Source organism: Pseudophryne corroboree, chromosome 7 (assembly GCF_028390025.1).
Source record: "Pseudophryne corroboree isolate aPseCor3 chromosome 7, aPseCor3.hap2, whole genome shotgun sequence".
Taxonomy (NCBI): domain Eukaryota; kingdom Metazoa; phylum Chordata; class Amphibia; order Anura; family Myobatrachidae; genus Pseudophryne; species Pseudophryne corroboree.
In genome coordinates this window covers 361863013-361882571 of record NC_086450.1, presented here as the reverse complement: position 1 = coordinate 361882571, position 19559 = coordinate 361863013, and the positions used below count along the sequence as shown (strand labels likewise).

At 38.9% G+C, this 19559-nt stretch overlaps 1 protein-coding gene across 1 annotated transcript; it reads left to right on the top strand.

Annotated features, from left to right (window-relative positions):
* Positions 1-12621: 12621 nt before the first annotated feature.
* On the top strand, positions 12622-15917 carry LOC134945296 (parvalbumin beta-like). Its single transcript, XM_063934493.1, has 5 exons — positions 12622-12729; positions 13534-13595; positions 14133-14265; positions 14744-14853; positions 15605-15917. Exons 2-5 carry the CDS (start codon positions 13535-13537, stop codon positions 15628-15630), a joined length of 330 nt encoding a protein of 109 aa, XP_063790563.1. The 5' UTR covers positions 12622-12729; position 13534; the 3' UTR covers positions 15631-15917.
* Positions 15918-19559: the final 3642 nt, after the last annotated feature.

Sequence of the window (19559 nt, the reverse complement as noted above, 5' to 3'; positions counted from 1 at the left end):
AGGGGAATGGGAAGAGGAAATAGCTATAATAATAGAGGAAGAGGATGTTTTAAATGTGGAAGGATAGGACATAGAGCTTATGAATGCAATGTCCTTACTGATGGATCTTCTACACGGGCCTCTACAAATAATCCCAACACTAATAGGGATGTTCTTTCTGGGCAGGGAAACGATCAAGGGAGGACTGTGAACCCCGCACAGTCCCCCTAGAAGTCAGTTATTGTGCAATGGGGAATTCTTGGTGGAACGGAAAAGTGCCTGAGGGATTACTAGGACCTGCACCTGTAGTCCCAGCAGCTATTAACGGGAATAGGTGCAAAGTACTATTAGACAGTGGATCTCAAGTATCAATTATTTTTGAAACATGGTATAATGACCATTTATCTGATGTACCCATAAAACCATTAAGTGGGTTGGTCATATGGGGATTAAGTATTGAAAAGTACCCTTATTTGGGATACGTACAAGTAAATCTTGAGTTTGAAGGGGAAACATACCAGAAGTCGTTGGAAGTACCGTTTATCGCTCTTATATGTCCTGAAATAAAGGGAGGAAGGGATGAATTTCCTGTAATTGTAGGAACAAATACTCAATTGTATCATATATTATCTAATTGGTGTCAGAGAGAAGATGAACGGTGTACAGAGGTAGGACAGGCATTGCCGGTAGGGTTAGCACCACAGGAGAATGTTTCAAATGAAAGAAGAAATGAATTTGACATTTGCTTTCAGGAAAGCGATATTACAAAGGAAGATAAGATTCTTTTGTCTGAGGAATTAGAACGCAGAAAACAAGCATTCTCAATTGGAGAGTGGGATTTAGGAGAAGCAAAGGGGGTAGAACATGGTATAAAATTAAATGATACCAGTCCTTTTAGAGAACGATCCCGTAGGATAGCACCTGCAGATTTTGAAGACATTAGGTTACACTTGAAGGGATTACTGGAGAACCAAATCATCATAGAGTCCCGTAGTCCATACGCTTCCCCGATTGTAATTGCAAGAAAGAAAAATGGAAAAATTCGTATGTGTGTAGATTATAGGACATTAAATTCCCGAACAGCCCCAGATCAATATACAGTTCCTAGAATTGATGAGGCATTAGATTGTTTACAAGGGAGTATGTGGTTCTCTGTGTTAGACCTAAGGAATGGATTCTATCAAATTCCTATGCGTCCTGAGGATAGAGAAAAAACTGCATTCATCTGCCCATTAGGATTTTTTGAGTTCCTAAAAATGCCACAAGGTATAAAGGGAGCCCCGGCAACATTTCAAAGGACTATGGAACGAATTGTTGGAGACATGAACTATAGAGAAGTTATTGTTTACCTGGACGACATAATTGTTTTTGGGAAATCTCTTTCTGAACATAATATCCGTCTTTTAAAAGTATTGGATAGACTGATAGAGGGAGGACTGAAGTTATCAATGGATAAATGCCAGTTGTGCAGGTCTTCAGTTAAATACCTGGGACATATAGTAAGCAGAGAAGGGGTGTCAACCGATCCTGCAAAGGTAGACGCTGTAAAAAATTGGCCCCGTCCTACTAAATTAAAGGAACTCAGATCTTTTCTGGGGTTTTGCGGTTATTACCGTAGATTTGTTCCGAATTATTCTAAAATTTCAAAACCCCTCACTGATTTAACCAAAGGTTATCCTTCAACTAATAGAAGAAAGATAATTCAACCTAGTTCTAAACACTTGTACAAACCAAATGAACTTTTTGGGGGTAGATGGAACTGTGAATGTGAATTAGCATTTCAGACTTTAAAAAGGAAATTAACTGATGCCCCAGTTTTAGCTTATGCTGACCCGACCATTCCATATGTACTTCATACTGATGCTTCCCAAGGAGGAATAGGAGGGGTGTTATATCAGAAGCAACAAGGTGAACTGAGACCTGTGTCTTTTACTAGCAGGGGCTTGTCTATTAGTGAAAGAAACTATCCCACACACAAATTAGAATTTTTAGCTTTAAAGTGGTGTGTGGTGGAGAAATTTCATGACTATTTGTACGGTGTGCCCTTTGAGGTACACACTGACAATAACCCTTTAACGTATATACAAACAACAGCAAAACTCGATGCTACCGGACATAGATGGCTGGCAGCATTGTCCCTGTATGACTTTTCTTTAAAATATAGACCCGGAATTAATAACATCGATGCTGACTCGTTGTCCAGGATCCCAAATCAAGAAAACAATAACAGTGAGGAGGAATGGATTGAAGTACCCATGGGAGATGTGAAAGGGATATGTCACCGAATACAAATTGGAGAAATGATGCCAGGAGAAGGGTTGAGTTTTTTAGGGGCCACTTCTAAAGCTCTTCCATTATCGTATTGTTGGCTAAGTAATTTAGAATTAGAAGGATTGCCAAAACTTAGGAGAGGCCAGATACGGACTGATCAAAGTCGAGATCCTGATATAAAAGATGCAATAGAAAGATTGAAACAAAATTGGAATGTTAATTCACCCTCTGTTTCGAAGGGAGCTAAGTTATTGGAAAGACAAAAGAACAAATTATTCCTAGAAAATGGAATATTATATCGTATATTCAAAGAACCAGGGGAAAGGGAAAAACGACAGTTGGTACTACCTTCAAAGCATAGGACTACAGTAATGAAAGCTTTGCATAATGAACATGGCCATCTAGGATATGATAAAACCATTAAGTTAATTTCTGATAGGTTTTATTGGCCAGGGATGAGGGAAGAAGTAGGGAACTATTGTAGAAATTGTGGAAATTGTGTAATTCGTAAAACAATAACTCGACAAACTGCCCCTTTGGTAAATTTTAAAAGTAGTGGGCCTATGGACTTGGTATGTATGGATTTTTTGTCATTAGAAGTAGAACCAGGAAAGAAATGCCACATATTAGTGATAACTGATCATTTTACCAGATATGCCCAGGCCTATGTAACACCAAATCAAAGGGCAACTACTGTAGCAAACACATTATGGAACAAATTTTTTATCCATTATGGTCTTCCAAACAGACTTCACTCTGACCAAGGTAGAGAGTTCGAAAGTAAACTAATAAAAGAGCTTTGTGCAATTTGTGGAATAACTAAATCAAGGACAACCCCATATCATCCACAAGGGGACCCCCAACCTGAGAGGTTCAACAGAACCTTGTTGGATATGTTGGGAACATTGAATCCTCTTGATAAAAGGTACTGGAAAAGACATACTGACCGTTTAGTACATGCATATAATTGTACACAAAATGAAGCCACAGGGTATTCTCCCTACTACTTAATGTTTGGTCGGGAAGCCAGGCTTCCTATAGATGTATGTATGGGGATATCCACTAGTGACAAACCTGCTATCTCTCACATAAAATACATAAAGAAGTTAAGGGAGGAACTACAGGAGGCTTATGATATAGCTGAATGTGCAGCCAGGAAATTGGGATTAAAAAATAAGACCAGATATGACAGGAGAATACGTGACCATGAGTTAGTTTCGGGGGATCGAGTCTTACTGAGACACCTAGGGACACCTAGAAAGTTTAAAATTTCAAATAGGTGGAGGGAAGATCCTTTCGTGATTGTTGAGAAACTTTCAAACTTACCTGTATACAAGATCAAGCCTGAGTCAGGAGAAAACAGGATACTGACATATCATAGGCAGCATCTATTACCTATAGGGAAAGAAGTTCGGTTAGAAGGGCTTGAATTAAATGATACTACCCGCACAACTAATGAAAGAACGGGAAATAGAAATGCAATACATAATGAATTAAGTATTGTAGATGACATAGATGATGAGTCAGAGATACAAGGGTATTATTATAAGGATGAATGTTTGGGTTTTGACAAATTTACTGATGAACATGTTAATGAGGATCCTTTAGAACATGTGGAAGGTAGAATCCAAGAGTTAAATAATGATAATCCCTGGGAAGAAAATCTGGAATATTGCAATACTGAAAATCAAAGAGTGTCAGATAGCTCTGATAGAGTTTCACATTCTTATAGTGAGTTAGAGGAGGAGCAGGTATGGAATAAGCAAAAAAGGGTGTGTCGCCCTCCTGCTATACTTACTTACGACCAATTAGGAATACCCAGTATAATACCCAGGGCTACACATATGAGTACTGTATCAATGTGGCCATATTTTTAATGATTACTCCGTAAAATTTGAGAAAGGGAGATTTCAAGGTATATATATATGGTGGTGACCCAGCTGATAACTTATACTGGATCACCAGGGGGAGAGTATGTAACCTAGTATTAGGTTAAATAATAGTGTAAATGCAAATATGATTTATAAACTAGGGTATATGAATGTATTAACTTGTATATATTATTTAGAAAGGAAGGAATATGTAATTTGTTGTTGTTGTGTTATGTAAAAAATAAAAGAATATTTAATTAATTAAAGAGAGGGAGGGCGCAATAAGCTAATGCTGTTGTCATTGTACTAGAGAGGTCCCCGTGCCGGTAAATAGGGCCGTGTGCAGAAAGAGGGGGGGCCGTGTGCAAAGGACGGAGACCTGCGCGTGCCGGTAATATAGAAAGACATAGAGTGAGAGGGGTCCACGAGCCGGTAAATAGTGCCGGGTGCAGAGAGGGAATCCGCGAGCAGGTAGTTTAAAGTGCCGGGTGCAGAGAGGGAGTCCGCGAGCGGGCAGATAAAGATATAAATAGGCGCTCCCGTTAGCATAGAGCAGACTGCTGTTCCCCTGGTCAGTGTGGGCACTTGGTCATCCAGAGCGCTGTATGCTGTAAACATACAAGCGGCAGTACTGGATACCGAGTAGCTGCACCAGCACCAGGCTTACCCGTTCCCGAAGGGGGGCGGTGGAGGAGGAGGTAGAGGTGCTGCTGGCAGACAGAGGAGAGCGGCCAGGAGGGCTCCGGGTGTGCCAGCGTGCGGCATTGCAGTGAAGGCAGCAGAAAGGAGCTGAGCGGTCTGGAGAGATGGCCAGAGAGGCTCCAGCTGAGCTGTTGTAAGCCCCGGGAGCGGAAGCCATAGCCGGGAGAGGACGCAGCTCCATAGTAACAGAAGGGAGCCAATTAGATGCGCAGCCTGCACCAGACACAAGGCAGTCCAGAAGCCTATCAGAGGACATCAGGGAGGAGTCGGGGGAGCACTCATCTGCAGCAGCTGCTATAAGGAGGTGTAAGTGACACAATTTATTTACTGCACCTTGCACCGTAGACAGAAATAACAATTGGCTATAGTGAATATTACCATTACAGTAAAGCCATTATAGAGGGAGAGAAGAACTTATTTACCTCCCATTTATATATGTTCAAGACTAGCCAATAGTCTCGGACAGCCTTATCAGCAGGTACTGGAGCCAGATCACACAGAATGTCATAATAGCTGCAGGGAGTTATTGCTAAAAAGGAAACAAAGCATATATACTGAAGTAAAGTGATTTTGGCAAGAGACTTTAACTAAAATATGGACAGAGAATAGTGACTAACTATTGCTGTATTCAGTCTACTCCGTTAAAATTGTATTCCCTCATATCCATGGAAGTAGAATATACAGTAAATTACTATAACTGTCTATAAGTAAACAGCCAGGAAGAAGACAAGTAAGGACTGTTACTTTAACCATTACAGCAATGGAGATCATAATAGTGTATGTTTATATACACACAGGAGATGAAACTGCCTATGTAGTTGAGTAAACATTAGGATATTAGAGAGAAAGACAAGAAAAGAACATTAAAACCACTAAAATTTATAGACGGAAATGAACAATAGGAGAGAGAGAGATATTAAAGCATATTCCAGAGATATTTAAGTCTATATATTTGAAGACTGTAAGCTACTGAAATATTGAGCTGGATGCAACAAACTGGATACTATTTATTGCTAGATGCCAGCACAGTAATTCATAAGACACAGAGGAGATACACTGTTTCTTCTATTTGTACACTCTGCTAAGTTGGCCAGTTGCAGAGTATTGGCAACAAAGTAAGGAAAGAGAGTTAACTTTAATGTAACCAACTATAAAGACTTTACTTTCATATAAAAGACTTTGTTATTACCCAAGGTTAGGGGATAAAAGAGACCTGAATTGAGAGACTGATATATATTAGAATCTAGAATTGCTAATATGCAAAGGTATTTATGGGCCCCAACTTGCGCATGTCTATAAAATTACAGAGTGCCCGGGTCACTCTATTTTTTAGTAAGGTTATAACCAGATACTTTTTTGTGTATTGCATGCAAATGAATTGTATAGGAGTGTGGGGTAGCTAAAGAATATTATATTATACCTATTGTGTGTATTATATTGATATATGTGTAGGAATGGTTAATACGTTATTAAAAATATAATACTTACCACTTACTGTCTGTTGGACGTTGAATGAAGAGCTGAAAAGAAGAACAGGTACATGAGTTATTTTTGTGATTTACTTATATACATATATCTTTATAGATAAAATAATTATCACATTTACCTATTAGAGAGAAAAGCAGGCATCCCAGGCAGCCTGTTGTTAAAGCAATAGCTTGGGTGGAGGCACATTAGTAGATTGGGTAACCTTATCAGAGATAAAGGAGGGTTACATGATATGTGGTATAATGTCTCAGGGTCATTGCAGTGTGTGGCATAATGTATCACGGACATTGCGGTATGTGTCATAATGTGTCGGGCATTACTGTGTGTTGTATACTATATCACGGGCATTGTGGTATGTGGTATAATGTCTCAGGGTCATTGCAGTGTGTGTCATAATGTGTCACAGGCATTGTATGTGCTATAATCTATCAGGGGCATTGCAGTGTGTAGCATAATGTATAACGGGCATTGCGATTCCTGTCGTCATGTGTCACAGGCATTACGGTGTGTGGCATAATGTGTCACAGGCATTACGGTGCGTGGCATAATGTGTCACAGACATTGTATGTGCTATAATGTATCAGGGGCATTGCAGTGTGTAGCATAATGTATAACGGGCATTGCGATTCCTGTCGTCATGTGTCACAGGCATTACGGTGTGTGGCATAATGTGTCACAGGCATTACGGTGTGGCATAATGTGTCACAGGCATTACGGTGTGTGGCATAATGTGTCGGGGGCATTATGGTGTGTGCATATTGTGTCATGTGCATTATTGTGCGTGGAATAATGTCTAAGGGCCATTGCAGTATGTGGCATAATGTATACTGGGCATTACTATAAGGAGGAAAAATGACAAATAATGTAAGGGGCATGAATCAGGATTACTTTTCTTTCCAGTGGTGGCTAACGTCTGGGCGTGCAGGTTGCAAAACTGGGGGTATAAGGAAGTCTTTTCCTGCAATACCACGCCCCTTTATGCAAAGCCACGCCCATTCCGACGAAGCCACACACCCTTTTTGGAGGCGCGCGCATGTTTGTCCCTTTCATAGTGCCAATTATGGGGGATTGGGGGCGAAGAATTTTTTGGCTTGGGGGAGAAAAACTTCTAGTTACGCCACTGCTAAAGTGCAATAAAGATATTTATAAACACAAAACAATCAGAAGAAAGAGGCCAGAGTTGTGGGAAAATGGTTTCATCCTCCATCAGGACAACGCACCAGCCCACACAGCTCTCTCTGTGCAGTTTTTTGCCGAGAAACAGATTGCAGTGCTAGATCACTCACAAAGGTTTGAAGAATAGTTCTATTTATAAGAAAATAATTTAGTAGATGTGCTTACAGGATGCTGTCCATCTAGGGACATATAATGGACAGTAATAACCAGCATGTCATAATATGAAGGATAAGCAGCAAAATCAAGCAGATTAGATGCACCAATGGCTGGGGAACAACTGAGGGGGAAATTAAATTCCCCCTCCCCACAGCCTAACCCCAATCCTGCATTGCTGGTCTACGCAGAATGTCAGTGAACCACGTGTCGACATTGTGAACATATTGATTTCTGTTCATGCTGGCATGTTGATTACTGACTTTTTAACAATGTCAACATCATATGTCGACATTTTTACTACATGTTGGCATATTTCTGTATCCTTCCTGAGAATGATCCAATTGAATCCCACCCAGCACCCTGAGTTGCCCATGTGCACCGCATATACTGCATTTATTATAGATACACCAGTGAACCTGCCATAGGACTCACATAGAAGAAACCGCACCTGCCATTGGGCTCACATAGGAGAAACCGCACCTGCCATTGGGCTCACATAGGAGAAACTGCACCCGCCATAGGGCTCACATAGGAGAAACCGCACCTGCCATTGGGCTCACATAGGAGAAACTGCACCCGCCATAGGGCTCACGTAGGAGAAACCGCACCTGCCATTGGGCTCACATAGGAGAAACCGCACCTGCCATAGGGCTCACATAGGAGAAACCGCACCTGCCATTGGGCTCACATAGGAGAAACCGCACCTGCCATAGAGCTCACATAGGAGAAACCGCACCTGCCATTGGGCTCACATAGGAGAAACCGCACCTGCCATAGAGCTCACATAGGAGAGCAATTGGTATTTCAGTGTCCACGGAAAATGGAAGTGGCTGCCTCAGGCCCTGCACATTCATATGCACAGATATACACCAGGGAAGGGCTTTGTAGCAGCATTTACATAAAGTCGCAGATGTGTAACCGGCAAAAGATGCAAATACGGATGCAGATGTATCCGACTCATAATCAACCTCATACTGTCCCACACAGGACAAAAACACACATACATTGCCCTCACTGGACAACAAACACACATATTGCCCCCACAGGACAACACATTGCCTCCATAGGACAAAAAAAGTAACTCAGCTTGGATCACCATTGAGACAGAAATTGTGATTTTCTCAATCCTGCCCCTGCTAAAAATCGCATGTGAACAGCCACCCAGAAAAGTAACAGACGCCCACCAAAGCAAACTCAAAATTGAGTGTGCAGTCGCTTAACTGCGATGCATGCACAGATATCGAGCACAGCTGCAGATGACTCAGAGCTCCATGTCATACTTGCCTACCTGACCCTCTCCATGAGGGAGAAAATGCTCTGTTCCTGGACTTTCCTGGTAATGTATGATTGCCATCACCTGGGGTTAAACACCTTTCTTATCAATTAACTAGCTCACCACAGGCGATGGCAATCACACATTACCAGGAAAGTCCAGGAACAGAGCATTTTCTCCCTCATGGAGAGGGTCAGGTAGGCAAGTATGCTCCATGTTTTAAGTTGCAGCAATCACAGCTGATGTCAGATGCACGCTCCGAAAATGGCCATGACACATCTGCGTATTCCCAACCACTCCTCACAAACGCAATATTACCTTGCAATAATGGTCACTTCCTGGCAGTCGCACTTTGCAGACACAGCACATACACAGTCATCCGATAATCGGACGATTCGCGATTTTGCAGTTTTGCAACTGAACATGAATAAGGCCCATTGCTACCACAGGACAAAATATAACACACATTGTTCACACAGGAAAATAATAATACACATTGCCTTATGAAATAGGCTAGGGAGTACAGTGCTCAGTATGAAAGCACACTAGTTATCATACCTCCCAAAATGACCCTCTCCAGGAGGGACACAATGCTCTGCTCCTGGACCTTTCTCTTTATTTATGATTGCTGGCACCTGTTTTGAACAGGTTAATGGATAAGAAAGGTGTTTCAGCACAGGTGATGGCGATCATACGTTAAGAGGGAAGCCCAGGAGCAGAGCGTTCTGTCCCTACCGGAGAGGCTCATGTTGAGAGGTATGAGTTATTGATTTTATAAAGTTTCAAAGATTACTCAAAATTGAGAGATTTTAACATACCACTAAAAAGCAGAGGTGTTCATCTGACTATAATTACCTATATGGTGTTGAAGTGTGTTACAACTATCCCAGCCAAACGCATTTTGTCCCTTATTAGCCTCATTATGAATGCTGACATAATAATAATACCTAACTCAGGCATTCCAAACCTCGGTCCTCAAGGCAAACTAAAATAGTGAAGGTTTTAGTGATATCAAGGCTTTAGCACAGGTTAAATCAAAATGACTGAGGTACTAATTAAGTCACATGTGCTGAAGCCTGGATATCACTAAAACCTGGACTGTTAGTGTGCCTTGAGGACAAAGATTAGGAATGCCTGACCTAACCCTTTTTTAAGCTACAGTAAATGAAATTTAAGAATTAAAAATTGCTTTTAGTATACTATTGGTAAATTAAACTGATTTTGTGGGGTCATCAAACTTAAAATCCAAACCAAATGAGGCCCACTAGTCATCTCTTCTGGTGTTTGTCTGTATAAATTTAAGAAACAAATTGTTACCTTGGCAAATCAGCAAAGAACATTATATTAATTTGTGCTGATGTGAATATGTTCTGCACTGCATTCAACATGTGACCATAACTAACTTAGGTGGATATGTACTAAGCAGTGATAAGAGTAGAGAAGTGAGCCAGTGGAGAAATTGCCCAAGACAACCAATCAGCATTAACGTAACATTTATAATTTGCATACTTTAAAAATATACAGAGCAACTGATTGGTTGCCATGGGCAACTTCTCCTCTGGCTCACTTCTCCACTTCTATCACTGCTTAGTACATGTCCCCCTTAATTTCAAATATTGATACACAGATCCAGGTCTGCCTTCAGGGGTGATAGAGTGTACATTTGTAAGGGGCCTGAACAGGGGTCATACCAACACCCATGAATATGGAGGCAAACTGCTTCTGATTCATGGACTGCTGGTGTCGAGGTGGTAGGGGGGCACCACAATTTCTGCTGGCAGCTCTGGCTGTGTGTACTGTATGGTGGCCACTGGGATGCTATGTGTAATGTATGGCAGTCACTGGGATGCTGTGCGTCCTGTATGTGTGTACTGCATTGCGTAGCGATCACTGGAATGCTCTGTGTACTGTATGGCAGTCACTGGGATGCTGTCTGTATTGTGTCGTGGTCAGTATATCAATTTGACAATTCTGTTAGAAGGGTTCTCACAGTTTAGTTGCCCTTTGGTTCCCATAAACCTTAATCCAGCTCTGACATAAACTCAAAGTTTACTAGTGGGCATAGCTGTGGTGTTTTCATCTAGCAGACATTGAGCAACAAATTCCTTGAATGGCCCTGGCCCCTCTCATCCGTAAAAAAAATAGCAAAATATTGTGCATAATATGTGCATTATAATTAGAACTCACCATAGAAAAGGATTTTGAGATTTTAGAATGCAAACATTCTTTTCTGTAGTTTTACCATGCATGCTATAATTATTCTTATTTGTACATTTATATATAAAGCACCAGCATATTCTGATGCACTTTAAAGAGTAAAAAAGTATTGATAATACATAAAGAAACATAAACATGCACAAGTATATAAACAAGTGTATAATATAACTTTTTTCCCATCATCATCGTCAATTTTTTTCTCCACAGCTTTTTTTTTCTTCACCCATCCTCTCCTTTCTCCCCAAGATCTCTCTATTCTTCACCAAGTTCTAGCTTTACTTCTCCAAGCTCTCACCTTTCATAGAAGACTCAGGGAATACTGTATACCACATCACTGCTGATTGGTCTGCCTGGCACTGTGAGTTGCCCTGGCACTAGTTTTGTCTGTCTGAAGCTGACTGCACTAGGATACACCTGTCATAGAGAGGAACTATACCAAGAATAGTAGAAAGCAAAAAAAACTAAAGAACAAACCTAAATGATTAAAACATGCATATTGCAGGTAACTGTCTAACACCCCAAATCCACCATCACCCCACGTGTTCTCCTGATAATGATAATTAAACAAAAGCTCCTAAGTTTTCTTTATTAGTTGTCAAAACAGTAACAAGGTGCAGATAAGGAAAAAGTGCAACATTGCACTAGACTTCAGTCAGAGAGTTCATCATGGAACCCCTAAGGCTTCTGGGGAAAGTAACTGCAGCGCACGAGTCTGGATATATTCCGTAACTTGTGAAAGGGAATTACTGAGTCTATGTAACACAAGATTTGTAAGTGGAGGCTGAAGACAGCACATTCATTTGCTTGGCATCTATCCCTCTGTGGCTGTCAGAAACTCCTTAACCCTTCACTAGAAACAAGACTATTCAAGGCTTCAAATTAAATTATGCATGCTGTAAATTACCAGTTTAAGAAACTAAAGTAAAAATCTAAAACAAAAAGTGTAAAATGGTCCTGGACCAACACTGCCATATGAAATTTGATTTCTTCTTTGGATAAAATATTGAGATTTTTCCCAAGAATATTTTATTTAATAAAAAATAAAACAGCAAAAATCAAAATCATGTTATTCTTTTGTAATCTAATATATTTATTATACCATTAGTGCAGGAAGTGTGTGTTTGTGTGCGCATCCGGTTGTTCTAGATAACATAGTGTTTAAATGCAAGGTGTTCCATGTTGTCATCTTGTGCTCTAGTACATAGCCTGTTAAAATGTCATGTGTTTATTTGCTCTTACACTGGGCAAATGTAGTGCAAAAATATTTTTTTACTCCTGTTATAGGTTTTTAGCTATTCCAGCATAAAGAAATATTACCCTTCCAAGGATTTTCCTTTTATTTTTGAATATATCCAGTCACTTATCTTGTTGCGTTTGCAAATATCATATGAATTCTCTTGAGATAAAAATAGTGCTAGATGATTAGTTAGGCAAGTTCACTTGACACCATTCCCTATCTGTGACGCTGGGACCTCAGATCTGTATATGGCATGCAACTTAAAGTATATATAAATGGGGCTAGCCCCGTGGAGGAGACTCAGCAAGCACTCCATTGCCAAGCAGATAGCCTAACTGCCCAGCCCCAAACACCACAAGGTAAGATATTAAGATGCAGAGTCAGATTATGTGAAGGATATCAAGGAAGGTTCTTCAGCAGCATAGGACTGGAACAGAAGGATACAACTGAAGCAGACAAGGATTATTATTATGATTATAAATAATTAGTATTCATATTTTATTATGATGATGCAGATTATTATTATTATTATTATTATTATTATTATTATTATTAATTACATTTATTTAAATAGCATCAGAATATTCAACAGTGCTTTAGAACTGGGTCAAGAAATATAATTAAATAAATTATTATACATAATGCAAAACATTCCTCTGTAAAAGTGGAGTAGTGAAAAGTTAAGATTTCTAACTGATCTTGAAAATACAAAAAAAATTATTTTCAAAATGTTGTTTGCGTTAAAAAATATTTTCATTGTATATAGCAGAGGTTCTCTAATATGGTTCTCAAGACACCCTAACACATCAGGTTTAAGGTATTTCTATTGCTCAGCCCATATAGTTAGATCAAATTAACTGAGGTGCTAAGTAAGTCACCTGTGGTCAAGCATGGACCATTTGGGGTGCCTTGAAGAGGCTTTTGAGAACCTCTAGTTTACATTATATCATAGTATTTTTCACTCCTATATTTTCTTATATTTATAAAGGAAATGTGGGGTTTTAATAACTGATCAAGACTGCTAGAATATTCTGCAATGGGTATAAATGTAAAAACCTCAAACATTTTGCAGTACTGACATTAGACATGAGAGAAGTGCTTGGGGAGACATGTTCTTTCTCAATGGCACAGTACAAATTCTAGATTTTTGTTTTCATTTACAGCATGTCTATCACTGATATTCTGTCCGCTAAGGACATTGAGGCTGCCCTGAAGAGTGTAGAGGGTAAGTTACAGACTTCTACTTAATTTAAAACACAACCATAAAATGATGTACATTGCTAATATTATAGCGGTAAAGTTAATTGTAATATATTGCAATATATTTTGTTGGTATACACTATTTATCTTGCTATAGGATGATTGACTAAATTAAAATATGTATGAATGGAAATGTTGTATTATCTTTGCTCTTAATATTTACTTATAGTACACTACAAAGATAAAATAATTTAAATTACTAAATTATTTTATATTGCTTAGAGTTTTATCTTGCTAAGTTACAGTGATAGATATAAAACTGACTGAAAATACGTTTGACAAAATATATATTTTTTTACTTTTAATGGAAAAAATGTTTAAAAAAACTGCTCAATTTGGCAATGGATGCAATACCATATGTAATTTTAGGTTTGACTTACATTCTATTCATTATTATATGAAAATAATAGCTGTATAACCTCTAGAAAATACATTACAGTTCATTTGCAAAGACCAATGCTTGTGAAGATGCTTACGTAGAATATTTTTTCTTTTTTATCAGCTGACGGCTCATTCGATTACAAAAGCTTCTTCAAGATAGTTGGCCTTAGTGGCAAGTCCGGTGATCAGGCCAAGAAGGTTTTTGAAATTCTTGACAGAGACTGCAGTGGATACATTGAGGAAGATGAACTTGGGTAAGGATATATATTTGAATTGCAATTATCTTAAAATAAATCTCTCTCTAATGATTAAACCAGGGGCGGGATGTAATGAAGTCTGAGTTTGGCGGCCGTGAGAGATGCCGGCCAAACTCAGACATTTTTTTTAAAGGAGCAATCATGTACAAGGCATGGTTTAGCCTTGTACATGATTGCTCCTTTAAAAAAATGTCTGAGTTTGGCTGGAATCCTGCATGGCCACTGAAGTCGGACTTCATTACATCCTGGCCTAGCTGTCCTATAAATAGGACACTTAAAGAAAAGATACTCTGGCATACCTGAAAATTTTATTTCGCAGACTGCAAAATAAAATGGAAATAGGGAAATCTATTTTATTTTTTAATCATCATTCTAATGCCTAACAAGAATCCACACATTACTGCAATATCAGACTTACAGGCATACTAGAACACTAGAAGCATAACAGCTTATAACACTTTCTTTTTACCATCAGACTCTTCCTTCAGAACTTTAACGATAAAGCCAGAAAATTGAATGCAGAGGAAACTCAGAAGTTCCTGAAGGCTGGTGACTCTGATGGAGATGGCAAGATTGGAGTAGATGGTAAGCTTATGCTCATAGTTGATTTCTTGATTCTTCTTTAATACAGCCCATAGGAGCCCTTTCTGCAATGGTGATTCAACAAATGCTAATTTTTGTGGCCCAACTTTCCCCGGAAAATGGTGCATGTGCAGATGATAGCAATGACTAGTCTTGAATAGTCTTTGCCATTTTCTGCTTATGCGATTGCTTCAAAAATACCTTTGATGAAACTCCAGGGAAAATGCCGCCCATCTCAACCCAATCGGACCTTGTGTTGGTGTATCGGGTAAACCAGGGGTCCATGTGTACCACACTCCCTGCACCCAGTATAAATATGCCCATGTCTTGCAAGCACATACTAGCAATGAGTTAGATTCTCAAAGCTTAGGGCTCAGGCTAAGCATCTTTGTAGCCACTCTTGCCTTGCACATTTCCACCTTTAATGTTCCAATTTAAGTCTCATAAAAGAGAAAAAACATGTTTACTATAGCTACAATGCTACGTTAGTCACATAGAACTATAAGTATAAAAATTACATTGCTATATGTTAAATTAAAAAAAACAGTTTTAAAATGGATCTGTGCTTGAGACTGTCCCCTGGTGCAAGAGAATAGAAACCTTTCTGCTGAACATGTTTTATTGTTATACTTCTATATGGGCCCCAATATCAAAAAGTCTATATTATTTAGAATTTAAATTTCAGTGCAAATGGGTAGAAATGCATGTTTTGGGGTATTTCATTAATCATTTTCTTTTCTTTTTCCTATTTCAGAATTCCAAGCTCTGGTAAAACATTAAACAGCCAAAGACCAAAAGACAACAAGGACTGAACCCTCAATTCTCACCCAACAGGCACCTCATCCACGGCTGGCACTTATTTGTGCATTTTTATACTGTCTCATGGCATTGGAAAAAATGCCTGTTATCTGTTTTTGGGACTATTGAAATATCTAACAATGTACAGGTATTCTGGTCATTCGATGTTACATCTAAAGTCTTTTTTGGATGGCGCTTATTGATTTCGACCAATCACAATGTTGAAGTTGTGGCTGGACGATAAAAAAATAAAAACTCTTTAAATAAAATACCTTGTTTGACATAGCTTTTCTTTTTTCATGACTATTAGTTTAGATGAATAAGTCCGTTCATTCTTACACAGAAAATTACTATTTAAATTTTGCTTAATGGATAATCTTGCTTATTTTGTTTTCTACAAAAAATATAATCTATCTCTATAAGTTTTAATATTTGTACATTTGGTACAACACACACACACACACACACACACACACACATAAAGAGTTTTTTTAAATCATTTTTTTCATAGTTATCTATAATTATTTTGTACTTTTATATTTCTATTATGTGTCATATTTATATGTTTAATAGGAAAACAAAAACACATAAGCTCAACTTCAGCGATTCCATCTAAAAGAAGTGATCGCATTTTTTTAAACTACTCTCAATACTACAGGATATTGTATGACACGAACATGGTCTAAAAATTCAGCATCAATCAGGACATTTTGTTTAGCTGTCTCTAATGTTAAATGACTGCCGAGTGAGATGTAATTTAATATAACTGCTGCAGATACACCAGTTTTTGTATGTATTATGGGCACTCTGTAGATGCCAATCACTTTTAACTAATGTGTAAAAAGACTGAGACAGCATTATGTTCTGCTGTGCCACTGATATGACTAAACCTGCCTACCTAAAAATAAATCTATCTATCTATCTATCTATCTATCTATCTATCTATCTATCTATCTATCTATCTATCTATCTATCTATCTATCTATCTATCTATCTACACCTCTATTACTGTATATGTATGGATAGATAGATAGATAGATAGATAGATAGATAGATAGATAGATAGATAGATAGATAGATAGATAGATAGATAGATAGATAGAGATGTATAAATATATATATATATATATATATATATGCATGCAGTATATGATTATTGTCACTATTATATAAATTAAAAAATAAAATACATTTATAATGGTCTATGTAATAACCCTTAGGACTGGTTTGCCATCACAGCAGTGACACAAGTAATTTATTTAAAAACTAAAGAGGGATATTACATAAATGATATGTCCCTTTTATAAAGATTTTAACTTTTACTATTTAATTCACTTTCCTAAAACACATTAAATGCAATTTGATGTTGACAATCCCTCCAAAAAGTGAGCGAAAGTAACTGTACGCAGAGACTGCATGCCAAGAGTTTCCTTTGCTATACTTCAAATTGCCTGCAGAATTCAGAGCCGTTCATGCTAAGTAAAAATGTAGTAGAGGTCTTTGGAAGCGTTCATTTAGCAGATTGTGCGCTATGCTACAGGAAAGTTTTGAGGTCACACTTTCAACACTGCTAAAAACATGGCTTAAAGTACAACGTGTTATCTAAGGTTTTAACTACAATAAGCTTGTTTTGCATTGCCTATGTATAAGCCCAATGGCTGGGCACTCTCACATTGCTCAGTGGTCTGTGAACTCAGGACACATCTCATATTTCAGGTTATGTTTCATATACAGTCCTGGCATGCTGTTGAGTTGTTTGGCATATGGACTCGGTGATTGCAATGCCAGAAATCTGGATGAAATATTATGCTGTGCCAGGCGGACATAGCAAAGAGTTAGCATGGAGGGATGTTGGCTCAAAGCTCCTGTTTTGTACTTAAGGAAAATGCAGCAAAGTAATAGGGTAAATCTGGTGCAATTTGAGAAAGCACTCATTAGAGGGTTGCATATCTATTTACTGTGTTGGGTACACAAGGTGAATCTGAGTTCAGAGGCACTGAATCCCCATTGCCTTACTCAACAGTATCCAAACCAAACTTTTTTCTTTTTTTGTAAACTCCAGTGGCCGAGGACCCAATAGTTACTTTGACTAAATAACTTGGAATGACAAGGAATTGCCTTTTGTGTCTGTAAAAATAATAACTTATATCAAACAATTTTGAGATTATATTTATAAAATATTTGCAGACATGGGCTGATTGAGAATCAGGAGCAAAGAAAACAATTAAACAAGAAGCAAATTTGTAGGTAAGGTCTGTCAATTTATGGCCTGAGGGGCAAACATAACCAAGTACTCAGACTTATCAACCAGCTTTAAACAAAGAAAATTGTGCATGTGGTTTTTATAGGCAATAAAATATATGAATAAATAAAATAAATGATATATGCTATTAGCAAATACAATACTAGTGACCACTATACCGTACACAGAGACAATACAGACAAAATTCTTAAAAGGATACATTGCCTCGTTATGCACTGTTCCCCCCAATTTTCCTGTTGTCACATATTGTGCCTCCAATTCTCCTGATGTCATGTATTGTGCCCCCGGTACAAACCACCCCCAAATCTTCTGCTGTCACATACTCAGATTCTCATGCTTTTCTTAATCCCCTGCTGTTGGCACTACCACTAGACTGGTGAGGTCAAGGGCTAGTGAGGCACTATCTAGTACCAGAGCCACATTTACTCACACATGTATGATTTGGTGGTGAGTTTCGACTATAAAAATGACTAGAATAACTAGAATAACACAATGATTAGAATAAAACAAAGATTACATATTTCATACATTATAATACTTATAAGTTACAAATATCCTCTTTTTATTTTTCTAATAATTTTTATGTTCAAACTCTGGAGTGTCCTGGAGTATGACAGGTAAGGATCTTCCTCCCCTGCCTACCCTGACCGCACATCCCTGCACTAGACCACCTTAGATAAGGGAGAGTCAAGGTTCAGGGGAACCTAAATAAGTAGCAACTGGCAAAGTCAGTCATCCAAATAAAGGGGCATGTCATGTCACCATTACTCTGCACAGGATCATTCTGGGAGGAGCCTTCTGCCCCCCTTCTCCACTCTACACCAAAACAGAGTCTTGTATAGAACCATCCTCATGGATTTATGCCTCACTGGACCAAAACAACACTGTGCATGTGGTTAGCTGCATGTGCACATTATCACGTTTCACACCTAAGAACTTCAACAAGGATCCAAGGCCAGTCTACTATTTTAAAACTTCTGTAATATAACCATGATCTTAGTCCACTCGTAGGGCATAAATCATTCCGATTCCTTGTGTCATTTCTCCAGTTTTTTTTAATTTTGATGATACAATCGGTATTTGATAACAATTGTATCTACAACTATTAGAAGTTGAGAGTGCTACAGCACAGTATTCAACATGGTTCGTCAAGAGCCTTTACTAAGATGGCCACCAGTACTATTACTGGGCATGTGCAGAGCCATCTTGCCACTGTCTATGAGTGATACAGTGGTAGACAGATGCATGAGACAGTCACCGGCTGGTGAGCTGTCTGACCCTGCTCCGCTACAAGCTCGGCTTCATGCTCCTTCTTATCCATTGTAACATGAGTATGACTGTATAATCACCTATTCAATAAACCACACTGCCTGGTTGAGTCACTGGACTTGTGCCTTGGATTAGTTACAGTGGCACACGCAGGAGGGGAGGGGTTTATGAGTACCCCCAAACACCCCTGGTGGTCAGAATTATTTTTTCAGAGACGGAGACAGCTATGTCTCCATCTCCCCATGGACCGTGACTGCGATCACGTTTGCGGCCGCAGTTGCTGCTGCAGTGAGCTCTGATCTGCAGAGCCCAGTCTATGCATACGGAGGAGCCTGGGAGCTGCTGCGCATGCTCAGCCTCAGCCAAAGCAGCTCTCTCT